Below are 12844 nucleotides of genomic sequence, written 5' to 3' on the forward strand. Positions count from 1 at the left end.
GCCCCTCTGGTCTGGGGCACAAAGCGGGAGCTGGCTCAGCAGGCCGGGTGGGGCGGGGGCCGGGGCCAGCCTCGCCTGGGCCACTGCAGAGAGCAGCACTTTCTATTGTGATCCCCCAGCGTGGCAGAAACCCTGGTCCGCAGCACTTCACCCCCTGGCCCTGCCTGGGCCCCTCTCTCTATGGCCCCAGCCAGGGATGGGCCCACGGGGCCCAGCGTGGGGCAGGGAAGAGGAGAGTCCCTGAGGAACAGGCGACCTGGGCAGCATCCTGGCTCAGCCACTGTGCTGTGCTGTGCGTGGTTTGGGGAAAGTCCCTATCATCAGGGGGCCCCTGTGTCTGCAGCGTCCCTAATGGGTCGCCCAGAGCAGAAGGTCCACTCACTGAGCGGAGGCTTCCCTGTGCTGAGCACGGTGCCAAAAGCTTGGCCGCTGTCACCTGCGCCAATCTGCGGGATGACCTGTCTTACCTGGCGCTTCCTTTATACCTATTTCAAAGATGAGGAAAGCCAGGCACAGAGGCCAGAGCTGGGGCAGACAGGCTGGCTGGCTCTGGGCCTGGCGCTCCATTCTCTCCCTGTTTGTGCTTGACCTTGACCTTGGCCTTGGCCTGGCTTCCTGATTCTAGGTGGGAAGCCAGGCCTCACGCGGCTGAACATTGGAGACTTGGGTCCTGCTCTTCTGCCTCCTCCTTTCCTGGCCTGCCTGTGCTGCCCCGTCCCAGCCCTCCAATGCCAGGGACAGAGCTGGTGGCCGGGAACAGGATGGCCCATGTCAGCACCTCCACCTGAGGAGCCCAGGGTTAGCCACATGCTGGTCACCTGTGGCTCCAGCACCTGCCGTGGGGCCTGGCCCGCGGAGCACCTTTCGTCCAGATCTGGTTGTTGAAGTGGATCGGGATGCAAAGTGGGGTGCAGGGGGGACGCCCAGATTGGAAGAGGGGAGAAGAGAAGAACAACAGCTGGGGAGAGGGTGGGGACCGAGGCAGAGGGCCCTGGGCTCAGGGAGGGTAGCAAAGACTCCCAACAAGGTGACAGGTGACAAGCCACATGGTCCGACTCCCTCATTTCTCAAGTGGAGAAACTGAGGCTGGTCTGGAGCAAGAGGGTCCGACGAGGTCACACAATGTGCCCTCTGCCGAGCGGGGGTCAGAGGGACCCAGGAGAGCTGTGCGGCCAGGTGGCCTCCAGCCTGCCCCGCCCCAGGGAGGGTGGGTGTGTGTCGGGGTCTCTATAGGTCCCCGCCTCTCCTTCGGGGGTCCAGGGCCACGGAGCAGCTGGCTCTGCCTTGCCAGGGCCCTGGCGGCGTCCAGCTCTGCCTCTGCGCCCGCCCGCCCGGCCCAGGCTCCTCGGCTTCCTCTCAGACTTTCATCCTGGGCCAAGGCCTGGGAGGGGCAGGCGGAACCGCAGGAGGGGCAGCTGCTGGAACTCGGCCCGGACCACGCGGTGGGGGCCACCCACAGGTCTGCGCCGCAGGGCCAGGCGGTCCCAAGTCGTTCAGTGGCCCCCTTGGCCAGGGCCCATCTCCCAGGGGGTGGGGGCGGGGACAGGGGACAGCCCGCCCTGCTGGGCACCTCGGCTCTGAGCAGTCGGTGGACTGGGCTCCTGTCCCCTTCACTGGGAGGGTGGAGGGTCTGGAACGGACCCCCGCACAGATGAGAAACGGAGGCCTCGCCCGCTGACCCCTCAGCCTGCTTGTCCTCTGCCACAGGGACTCGTAACCAAGCTCTCTGCAAGTCCCGCGTCTGAGCTCTTCCAAGCCAAGAGCTCCTGCTCTTCGTGGAGAATGATTTAATAAGCACTTTTATTATTAGCGACGACGAAGGCAGAGCTCATGGAAACACCTGATGTTTTTTAATGTCCCTGGAACAGTTACACACGCTATTCACCAGTGACTCACACACGAGCCGCGCCTTACACTCCCCCTCTCGCTCAGGTTAGACCCGGTTCACCCTGTTACACTCATTTTATGCCCCAGCAACCCAAGGCTGCAATATTAATTAATCAATTTTTTTTGTAACAGGGATTGAACCCAGGGGCGCCTAACCACTGAGCCACATCGCCAGCCCTTTTTAATATTTTATTTAGAGACAGGGTTTTGCTGAGTTGCTTAGGGCCTTGCTAAGTTGCTGAGGCTGGCCTCCCTCGAACTTGCGATCCTCCTGCCTCAGCCTCCCGAGCTGCTGGGATGACAGGCATGAGCCCAGCTGAGGCCGCAGTCTGAATTTTTATTCTTCCTTGCAACCCTTTGTCAAAGTAATGCATATGACAGAGCTGCTTTTAACCCCTCCAGGAAGGAAGGGACGTGGCATTGCAGGCCACACTGAGCAGGGCCCGGGTATCCTCTGGGTGACCCAGATGGCAAGAGGCGGTGCTGGATTGTGCCCTGAGTGACCTGATTCCCAGCCATGTTCTTTCTCCTTCTCTGTGAGGTGGAAGGTCGGGTGCGGGGAGGGGACGCCCAGAGGGACTCCGCCAGCCTTGGATGCTGGGCAGGTGGGCCAGCCTGCAAAGCGCCTTCATGAGCATCAGCTCCTGAGTCACCTGAGGCTGTGCCCAGCCCGCCTGTCCTCTGGCACTCCCTTCAGGACCTCCACGTCCCAGCCCAGAGGGGTGGCCAGCTCTAAGTTCCCCGTTTGCCCGTCTGCTCAGCTTTCCATCTTGCTGAGTGCAAATCCTCCCCACTCTTCCGAGCCTAGTTTAAATGTCACCCCCTATACACGGCCTGCCCTGATTGCTCCGGCTAGAGGACAGACGTGTGTGGGAGCAGACGTGCTTACTGGGTACCAGGCAAGGAGTCTGTGGCCTCAGGACCCTGGGATGGAGTTTATTTCCATCCCATCCTATAGGCACAACTGGAGGGGAAATGACCTGCCCAAGGTCACACAGCGGGGGATGGTTTGGGGCTCAGACTCCTGCTTTGCTCAGGAGCCCCCGCACAGCTGATGCAGGCAGACCTGGCCCCTCTCCCTTCTCCATGGCCCATTGCTGGGGGAGGCGGCCTGACCTGCTCCCTCCCAGCCGAAGCCAGAGCTGCTGACGCTTCTGCACTGGGCTGTGGCCAGCGCTGGCCTTTGTCTCCCGGGCCGCTTGCTGAGTCGGGGCTTTGTCCCCCCGGGGGGCCTCTCTCCCTGCCCTGCCTATAAGAGCTTGACCTGGGCTGGTCCCAGTTCTGACATGTTCTCTGGGCCCATCTCGGTAAGTCCCCACTGGAGGCAGGGTGGGATCAGAGCCCGGGGAGAGGGAGTCCCGGTCCCCAGTCCTGGGATGGCTGTCTCTGTATCATCCCAAATGCCGTCCCCTTCCTGACCAGGAACGGGCGTCCCGAACACCCAGGCGGGGTCCCGTGACCCTCATTTAAGAACAGTGAATCTCGTGGCTGGGTCTCCCCCGTGTTCACCGCGACGGCCGCCTCTCTGGGCGGGGTCGCCTTTAGAAGGGATCATGCAGGTTGAGGACTTTGGCACTCGCTGGACGAGGCTTCCACCAGCCGGCCACAGAATGTCCCACAGTGAGCAGATGAGACAGCGCAGAGAGACTCGGAGGCCCGGGGCTCCCGAGGGGTGAGGGCGGATGGTCACCCTGTTCTTCTCCTGCCTAGGAAGGGGCCAGCATGACCCTGCAGTGCACCAAGTCCGCGGGACACTGGAAGGTAGGGAGAGGCCCCGGGGGGGGGCCCGGCGGGAGGACACGGGCTAAACCCCAAACCCCGGGGACCCCCATTCCCACCTCCGCTGACCTCACCTGGGGGAGGGGTTCTCAGATGACACGGCAGAGGCTCAGACAGCAGCAGGACCTGCCCAAGGTCACACACAGAGCTCGAACTTGAACTTGGGTCTTCTGGTTTCCCGACTTCAACTGCCACAGTCTCTGGCTGCCATTAGGGTCGTTGCTGCCCATTGGAAGAGGCAGCTTTGTGGGGGACCGTCATCTCAAAACGTCCCTCTGGGGCATACATCGAAAGCCAACATCGCTGACCAAAGAGAGGGGGTCACTACACAAATACAACAAAAACGTTACTGATGTTGAGCCTAAGAGCGTGGCCTGAGAGGCTCAGCGCGGTCTCCTTCTGGAGAGAGACAGACGAGCAAGCTGCGGGGCAGGGGACACGGTGACGGCACCGAGACCTTCCGGGGCAGCATCATTTGGTCACAGATCTCCATCCGGATTTCTTCGATCCGGTCTGTGTTTAGTGGGGAAAAAGTGTCACGTTAAGAACTCAGAGGTTCCACGCGGAGGTTCGGGTGTGGAGAGTGTCCTGCTGCGTTCCCGCCTGGCAGTCATCGGTCCTGGACTGGAGTCCCGGGGCCCGTGCTTTCGGGGACCCTGGGCTGCAGGATTCTGATGCCCGGCGTCTCTGCCTTTCTTTCTGGCACAGATGGTGGTGTGGGATGAGGAGGGCTTCCAGGGCCGGCGGCACGAGTTCACAGCCGAGTGCCCCAGCGTGCTGGAGCTGGGCTTCGAGACCGTGCGATCCTTGAAAGTGCTGAGCGGGGCGTGAGTCTGCCGGGCTCTGACTGCAGGGCGGGGGCGGGAACCAAAAGGCACCTAGAGGGGAGCTGGGACTTCCACATGCTGCCAGCCCTATCTTTTCAGGCTCTCACTGTACTAGTGCTGAGGAGGGTGCAGGGCTGCCCTGCAAGGTTATGCATGTTGTGCACTGCACAACTGGAGAGCTGTCACTGGCTTAGTCACCGCCCGCTGGATGAGGCAGCTTTGTGGGGCACCATCCTTAGAACTGAGCGTTGAGTCTAAAAATGTCCCTTTTGGGCATAAATTGAAAGCCACCATCATGTACCAAAAATAGGCAGTAACTATAAAAATACAGTAAAAAATGTTATTAATTTTAAGCTAAATACTATTGTCTGAGAGACTACAGGGGATCTTTTTGGAGACATATAGAAAGAGATTAGTGAACTGTTGGGGTGGGGGAAACACAGTGACAACATACTGAGACTTGTAGACCAACATCATTTTGTCATCTTTTCTGTCCCTATGAAGTTCTCCACCTGCACTGCCCAATTTCAGAGACACTGGCCACATGTGACCACTAAGGATTTCAAATGTGGATAGTGTGGCTATCTGAATTGAACTGAATTATAACTGGGCTTGGTGGCACACGCCTGTCACCGCAGCAGCTTGGGAGGCTGAGGCAGGAGGATCACGAGTTGAAAGCCAGCCTCAGCAACTTAGAGAGGCCCTAAGCAACTCAGGGAGACCCTGTCTCTAAATAAAATACGAAATCGGGCTGGGGAGGTGGCTCAGTGGTCGAGTGGCCCTGAGTTCAATCCCTGATATCTGCCCCTCTCCCCAAAAAGGACCTGAATTATTTTATTTTAGTTAGTTTTCATTTATTAGTTCAAATGTAATCAGCTGCCTGGGGCTAGTGGCTATCATAGTAGATAGAAGGTTCTAGAGGGTTGGAAAATAGCTTGGAAGGAGAACAAGGTCTTTATGTGATCCCGAGTCACTTAGAGCTATACCTGTGAGTGATGCTGAGGTGGCCTCGGGTGATTAGTCCTCTAGCTTCTGCTTCCTACAAATGACCACATGGGGCTCAGGTGGGAAGAGAAGAGGAGAACCTGGCAGATCCAGATCCTTCATGGTCTATGCAGACAGCAGAGGAGGGTGCCCACCTGCCTGCCTCCAGGGTCTCTTTCCCTTAGGAGGACACAAAACTGAAGGGGCCAGATGGCAGGCAACCAGAGCGGTGGGCACCTGGTAGCCCAGGAGCCACGCCCATGGCAAGAGACGGGGTGGGGTGGACAGAGGCGGCTCAGGGCTCCACACAGGACGGCCCCACTTGCCAGGTCCCGGCAGGGTCACCAGGGACCCCACTGAGGTCAGCCTGGGACGTTCACGGAGCCCCTTGCGTGGAGCAGTCCCCCTACCTGCGGGACTACGCACGTCGCTGGGCTGCTGGTGTTCTGGGGACCCTGCTGGGCCCTGCAGGACGTTTGGCAGCGTCCCAGCCTCTGCCTGTCCCTCCCCCACGGTGACACCTCCCGGCCCTGGCGAGTCTCTCCTGGGGCATGCCAGGTCCCTGGCCTCCCACTCCTGCCCTGCGCCCTGGTCTCTCCGCAGGTGGGTGGGCTTCGAGCACGCCGGCTTCCAGGGGCAGCAGTACGTGCTGGAGCGCGGCGAGTACCCGTGCTGGGACGCCTGGAGCGGCAACACGGCCTACCCCGCCGAGAGGCTCACCTCCTTCCGGCCCGTGGCCTGCGCTGTGAGTCCCACTGCCCCCGGTCCCAGGGAGGCCTGAGCCTCCCCATGGGAATCAAGTCATGTGATGCGGGCCGTCTCTTCCCTCTCTGACCCTCAGTCTCTTCTTCTTAAAATGAGATCCCAGTCCCCATGTCCTGGGGAACGAGGACACACGGCACCTGGCCAGACCCTGCCATATACCCTCCACTCCCAGCAGCTTTGGTTAGGATGTGAGCCCCTGTGGACCCATGTCCCTCTCCTCGTGACTCGGGGCCCTGGGAGAAGGCGTAGGGAGGGTGGGAGTGGGGGTGGGGAGGAAGGAAGCCACACCCCACTCCCAACTCACCACGCCCTCCCGATTTTATATTTTGCTGCCATTTATGGAGTAGGGTGGAGGGGGGCAGTTACTCCATTTACAGATGAGAAAAGGAGGCTCAGAAAGATACGTCACATTTTGTTTTCTTTCAAAACAATTTCATTCATTTCGAGTTGCATAAATCACCTTATTTATTATTCAAAATTCAGGGGAAAAATCCTGATGTGGTAGAATAAGAGAATAAGTTGCTAACAATTAAACCTCTGAGACAGAAGCGTACTGTCACAGTCCTGGAGATGTTTCCTGTTCTGGTTGGTGACTGACAGATTACATCAGGTCTATACTTGTACCTATTCCTGTATCTGTTCCTTACCTATATCATCAACGTATTTCTGTTATAACATATTTCTGTTATAAAAACAAAATTATAAGCTGGGTGCAGTGGCGCCTGCCTGTCATCCCAGCAGCTTAGGAGGCTGAGGCAGGAGGATCATGAGTTCAAAGTCAGCCTCAGCAAAAGCAAGGCCCTAAGCAACTCAGTGAGATCCTGTCTTCAAATAAAATACAAAATAGGACTGTGTGTGTGGCTCAGTGGTCCAGTGCCTAGTACAAAAAAAAAAAAAAAAAAAAAAAAGAAAAGAAAAAAAGAAAAGAAATTATAGGAGCTGTGGATGTGGCTCAGTGGGTAGAACACATGCTTAGCAAGTGCGAGGCCCTGGGTTCCACCCCTAGCACCACCAAAAATAAAAACAAAATAGAAGTCATCATGAACTTCAGGTCTGGAACTTCAGGTCTTTGCTTTTTTCACTAGGCAAAGATATTACAATCATCCTTCTGGGAACTTAAATCTCATTTATGACATCCTTTTTCACTGCTCTCTAGTATTCTATGCTGTGGTTAAGAAGTCCATTGGTTCCTGTGTTCCACAAATGACCGAGGCACTGAGCATGCAATGTCCTGTGCCAGGCTGTGATGAGTCCAATCCTTCATTCCATGTGCACCACACCTGATTTTATCTAGCTCTGAAAATGACTCTGAGCAGTAGGTGCGGTGGTTCTGTCTTATAGTTATGGAAACGAAGGCTCAGAAACACCATGTTATCCGTCTAAGCTCAGCGTCTGGTAAGTGCTAGAGTCAGGACTGAAACTCAGAGGTTCCCATCTTTCCTCTTACCCATAATGCAACACCCTAGATTACCATCTGATCCCCTAATGTTGGACATTCAGGTTGAGGTTGATTTTTTTTTTTTTTAAATGACAAATATTCTTTCTTCCGATTGTTCTCTTTGTGGAAATTCCTGCAAGGCTAACTTCTGGAAGGGTGAATGATGTATATCTTATAAGGTTGCTGCTCCCCAGTTCCTTGGTGCCCTTCCATGGGTTGGCTAAGAAGGCTGAGCTGGGAGCCCAGGGCAGGCTGTGGGGCATGGCAGAGGCTCCTGGGTTTCCGGCAGGTTTCTGACCCTGTTCCCTGTGCCTGTAGAACCACCGCGACTCGAGGCTGACCATCTTCGAGCAGGAGAACTTCCTGGGCAGGAAAGGAGAGCTGAGCGACGACTATCCCTCCCTGCAGGCCATGGGCTGGGACGGCAATGAAGTGGGCTCCTTCCACGTCCACTCTGGGGCGTAAGTGTGTCCACGGCTCCACGTGGCAGGGCAAAGAGAGGAGGTCGGGAAGGACGGACACCTCCTGTGAAAACTGTGTGCGGGGGGGCTGGTGCCACATCCAGCGGAGAACAGGGAGCCCAGGAGGCACCAGGCAGATGTATGGGGTTGCAGCTGATGGAAACCCGGACCAAACTTCTTTAAACCCAAAGAATGTTCAGGGGCCCCCGTAATTGGCTTCAGGCACCACTGGAGGACGGAGCTGCCTTCCCTGCTCCTGCTCTGGCCGCCTCAGTGTGGCCATATTCTCGGATGAGCTCCTCCCAAGTGAAGGCGACGGTGGCCGCTTAGTCTGTAGCTCCAGCCCCGGGGCAACAGGGCTCCCTTTCTCAATGATTCCATCCGAGTCCAGGAAAGACGCTCATTGGTCCAACGTAGGTCATGTGGTCCCTTTTGAACCAATCAGGAGGCCCACAGGAATGGGAGGCTCTGATTGGCTAGGCTGGGTCACGTGCTCACGGCGGACCGCCTCTCCGTTTTCCCACGTTGACTGTCATGGCCCCGTGTGGTTCTCGAGAATGAGTCCCTCTGTTACAGAAAGAAAAAACGGGGCTCAAAAAGTAGACACCAGTCCTTGTCCTGAATACTGTGGGGACCAGTGAATTGAAACAATAACCCTGTTCTTGGAAGTGCCTCCTGGTAAGAGGCGAGAGGAAAGGACAGGACTTCTTATTCATTCATTTGCAGAATATTTATGGGGCTCCTCCTGTGTGCCGGGCATGGGGCTGGGCCCTGGGGACAGTGAGATGCGCACGTCCCTACACGAGGAGCCTGCCTGGTGGCAGGGGAGGCTGACGTTTTATAAATAACCTTCAAATTATACGAATACTTCAAAAATAGAGTCAGGGACTGTGGCCTGAGCTGGGGAATGGGTCCGATGGCCCTGATACGAAATGAGTCACACTGGGATCGGAAGGACACACAAAACTGGGCCAGGCGAAGACACAGCATGATCAAAGGCCCAGTGTCGAGGGTGGCCCCTCCAGGGCAATGAAGTAAGGCGGGGATGGCTGGGCTGCGTTTGCAGCGTGGCTCTCTCCCACCCTGTCTGATGAGGGCGCTGGTGCCTCTCTGTAGGGTAACTGTCTCTCTCTTTTTCTAGCTGGGTTTGCTCTCAGTTTCCTGGATACCGAGGTTTTCAATATGTGCTGGAAAGTGATCACCACTCGGGCGACTATAAGCATTTCCGGGAGTGGGGCTCCCATGCCCAGACCTTCCAGGTGCAGAGCGTTCGCAGGATCCAGCAGTGAGCGGGCGCCCGGCGCGGAAGAGCGCATGCGTGCGTGTCTGTAATGGCATAGCTCTGGTCGCTGCTGCGGCCTCTTCTTCTGCCTCCCCTCCGAACCCCGTGAACCCAGCACCCGTGTCAGCCAGTCCATGCACAGTCAGCACAAAAAACTCAAAGTAATAAAAAAAAAAGAAAAGAAGGTCCACGATTAGCCGTGCTTTTCAATTTGACTAATCTCAAAGAATCAACTTTTAGCTTTCTGCATTTTCTTAGTGATTGGTCTGTGCCTTTTATTTTTCACGTTCCTATTTCCTTTCTTTTATTTCTTTCAGGTTTACTTTGTCTTTAATTTTCTGGCTTTTTTAAGGGTAGACTCTTGGGTCTTTAGTTTTAGGTCCCTGCGGTATTAGCTGCTTTCTCAACATTCTAATCTGATATGTTTTCACTATCATTCAGTTTGATATTTTCTAGTTTCTCTTATGACATATTTTTTCCTTTGACTCATGGGTTATTTAAAGATGTATTTTCTTTCTTTCTTTCTTTCTTTCTTTCTTTCTTTCTTTCTTTCTTTCTTTCTTTCTTTCTTTCTTTCTTTCTTTCTTTCTTTCTTTCTTCTTTCTCTCTCTCTCCTTCCTCCCTCTCTCTCTCTCTCTCTCTTTCCTTGCTTTCTTTCATTGGTACTGGGGATTGAACCCAGGGGCACTCTACCACTGAGCTACACCCTCAGCCTCTCTTTTTTGTTTTGAGACAGGGTCTTGCTAAATTGCCAACTCTGGCTTTGAACTTGTGATCCTCCTGCCTCAGCCTCCCAGGTAGCAGATATTACAGGCATGCACCACTATGTCTCGTTACAGGTGTGTTATCTAAGTTCTAAAGGCTCTGGAATTTTCTAGATACTTTATTTTTATTTAATTTTTAAAATAGTGCTGAGGTTTGAACCTAGGGCTGTGTGTCTGCCAGGTAAGCGCTCTACCATTGCGCTAAACTCCAGCCCTATTTTTATTAATTTTAAAAAATCCAGTGTTGTCAGAGAACATATTCTGTAAGATCTCACTCTTTGGAAATGAATTGAGACTTCTTTTACTGCTGTTTATAGTCTATCTTTGATGGACTAGGAGGTGAACTTGAAAACTATGTTCTATCGTGAGTTAGTGTTCTTTCAATGTCAGGTCAAGTCGGTTGGCAGTTGATTAGATTTTTCTTTATCTTTGTTTATTTTTTTAAAATCGAATTTTGTCAATTATGCAGGGAGGGCTATTCATCTCCTACTACGATTGGGATTTATCTTCTTTTACCGTTATCTATTTTAGCTACTTTTCATTCAAGAATTTTGAAGCTCTATTGTTAGGTGTACATTTATTGATGATCACTATCTTCCTGACAGATTGCTCCTATGATGGTTTAAAAAGCCACACAGGCAGGGAGCCAGTTGTCTCCCACAGCAAAGCCTCTAATGTCCCTTTTCTCTCTCTCCTCAGTTCTCTTACACATATCATCTAGTAGCACCTCTTTTAACACCCTCCCTCCACCTTCTGAAGATAGCCCATAAAACAGTGAAAGTCCTACTGGGTGCTGCAGTACATGCCTGTAATCCCAGCAACTTGGGAGGCTGAGGCAGGAGGATGGCAAGTTTGAGGCCAGCCTCAGCAGTTTAGCAAGGTCCTAAACAACTTAGTGAGAACCTGTCTCAAAATAAAATAAATAAGAAGGGCTGGGGATGTGAATCAGTGGTTAAGCACCCTTGGGGTCAATCCCTGGTAGCAAAAAACCAAGCCCATTTTGCTTGCAGCCTGAGTAGAGAAAGAGAGTTTCTCTCTCCTTCTCTTTTTCTCTCTGCTCCTCCCCCTGGGTCTCTGCTCTTTCTTTTTATATGAATTATCTAAACCTCTCTCTTCAGCCCCCTGGCTCTTTTTCCTGGATCCTGGGGCCCATGTTCCTCAACCCACCAATGTCCCTAATCAGTTTGCGAGGGACAGGAAAGGGTGGGAATCTGAAGAGCCTGCGGCAGAAGATAACATTCGCTGCTCAGGAAGGGCAGGGAGTGTTTAGAAAGACTTGCATTTCAGGAATTTTTAACCCTGCCTTTATCATCCCAGGCAGACCATTTGCCTGGGACCTGTGGGGCCCTGGCTGGAGGCCCTGTGACGCCAGTGGTCAACGAGACACACAGAATCTTTTTTCTCACCCAGTTTGAGGGGGAAGGCCGACATGCACGGAGCAGATGGCAGGCATCCTGTGATAGGAACTATGGTGGAGGACACAGGAGACACGTGGGAGACCGGTGATAAGGAGAGGGCGGGTTGCGGACAGGCCCTCCTTGGTGCTGGCCTCTGCTCAGACCTCCCCTTCGGGCTCCGTCCCTGGACATCAAGCCGCCCTCTGACACCTTCACGCGAGACCACATGCAAGTCAACCAGAACCCGTCCCAAATTCCACTTTTAAAATGCACCAGGGCTGGAGGCTGAGTGGCCGAGAGCCTGCCTAGCACGCACAAGGCCAAAGCAGCACCGGAATCCAATGGCCATCACCCTCTCCACTGCCGCTGCACTGGTCCGAGCACCCCAGCCTCTCTCCTTGGTGGTTTCTCTACTTCCACGTCGGCACTCGGCAGCCAGGGCGCTCTGGATAAAACTGCCAGGCAGACCTAGTCACTGGCCTGCTCGGACCCTCCCACCCTCCCTCTCCTGTTCCCAGAGAAAAACAGACACGATCTTCCCCTGTCATCTGTCTTGCCCGTGGGGTCTCTGACCTCAGGCCCCTAGGCTGGTCCTGCTTTGAACATGCCAGGTGTGCCAATGGGCTCTGCACAGCTGGCATAGCCTGGGGGCTCACACCGGGGCTTACTTTCTCCCGGCTCTGGGGGCTGGAAGTCCAAGGTCAAGGTCTGAGTAGAGGCCTCTGTCCCTGGCTCCCACATGCTGCCTCCCTGGTGACTTGGCCTCTTTTTATAAGACCACCTCTTGGGTACCCTGCCTCCTGATCTTGACCAGGCCTCCCTTATAACATGACATCCATGACACGTACTGTGTTTCTCCCTTTCACGCGTGAAATCGTTTAAACCTCACAACAACTCCCTGACCTCCTATTGTCTCTTTAAAACCCAACAGAATCTTAAGGCTCAGAGAGGTAAAGCAACTTGTCTGAGGCCACCCAGCCTGTAAGAGCATTTAACTTACTATGGGTTGTTCCAGATTTGGGGAGTGTATTAAAGAGATTACAGGCACCGGTGAGATTTATAAGTAGAAAGTTGCTGGGTTCATGGCTTCTCTTAAAAGAGCCAAGAAAGTAGCCCCTCACACTTTAGTATGAATAATGGCGCAGCTTCTTATCCACCATAGGAATGTGCCCCGGGGGGCTAAGCAGGGGACATTTGCTGAAGGAAGGAAAGACCCTCACTGGAATTTGATGGTGGCTCTGTGATGAGCCAGCTCCCATC

The 12844-nt window shown here is 54.3% G+C and overlaps 1 protein-coding gene across 1 annotated transcript; it reads left to right on the forward strand.

Annotated features, from left to right (window-relative positions):
* Positions 1–3609: 3609 nt before the first annotated feature.
* Positions 3610–9430, forward strand: CRYBA4 (crystallin beta A4; the record flags this gene model as incomplete). Its single annotated transcript, XM_079150642.1, has 5 exons — positions 3610–3648; positions 4375–4493; positions 6081–6222; positions 7999–8141; positions 9283–9430. The coding sequence occupies 5 exons, from the start codon at positions 3610–3612 to the stop codon at positions 9428–9430; spliced, it is 591 nt and encodes a 196-aa protein (XP_079006768.1).
* Between the last annotated feature and the right edge of the window lie 3414 nt (positions 9431–12844).

Source organism: Sciurus vulgaris (genome assembly GCF_902686455.1).
Source record: "Sciurus vulgaris genome assembly, chromosome: 8".
Taxonomy (NCBI): Eukaryota; Metazoa; Chordata; class Mammalia; order Rodentia; family Sciuridae; genus Sciurus; species Sciurus vulgaris.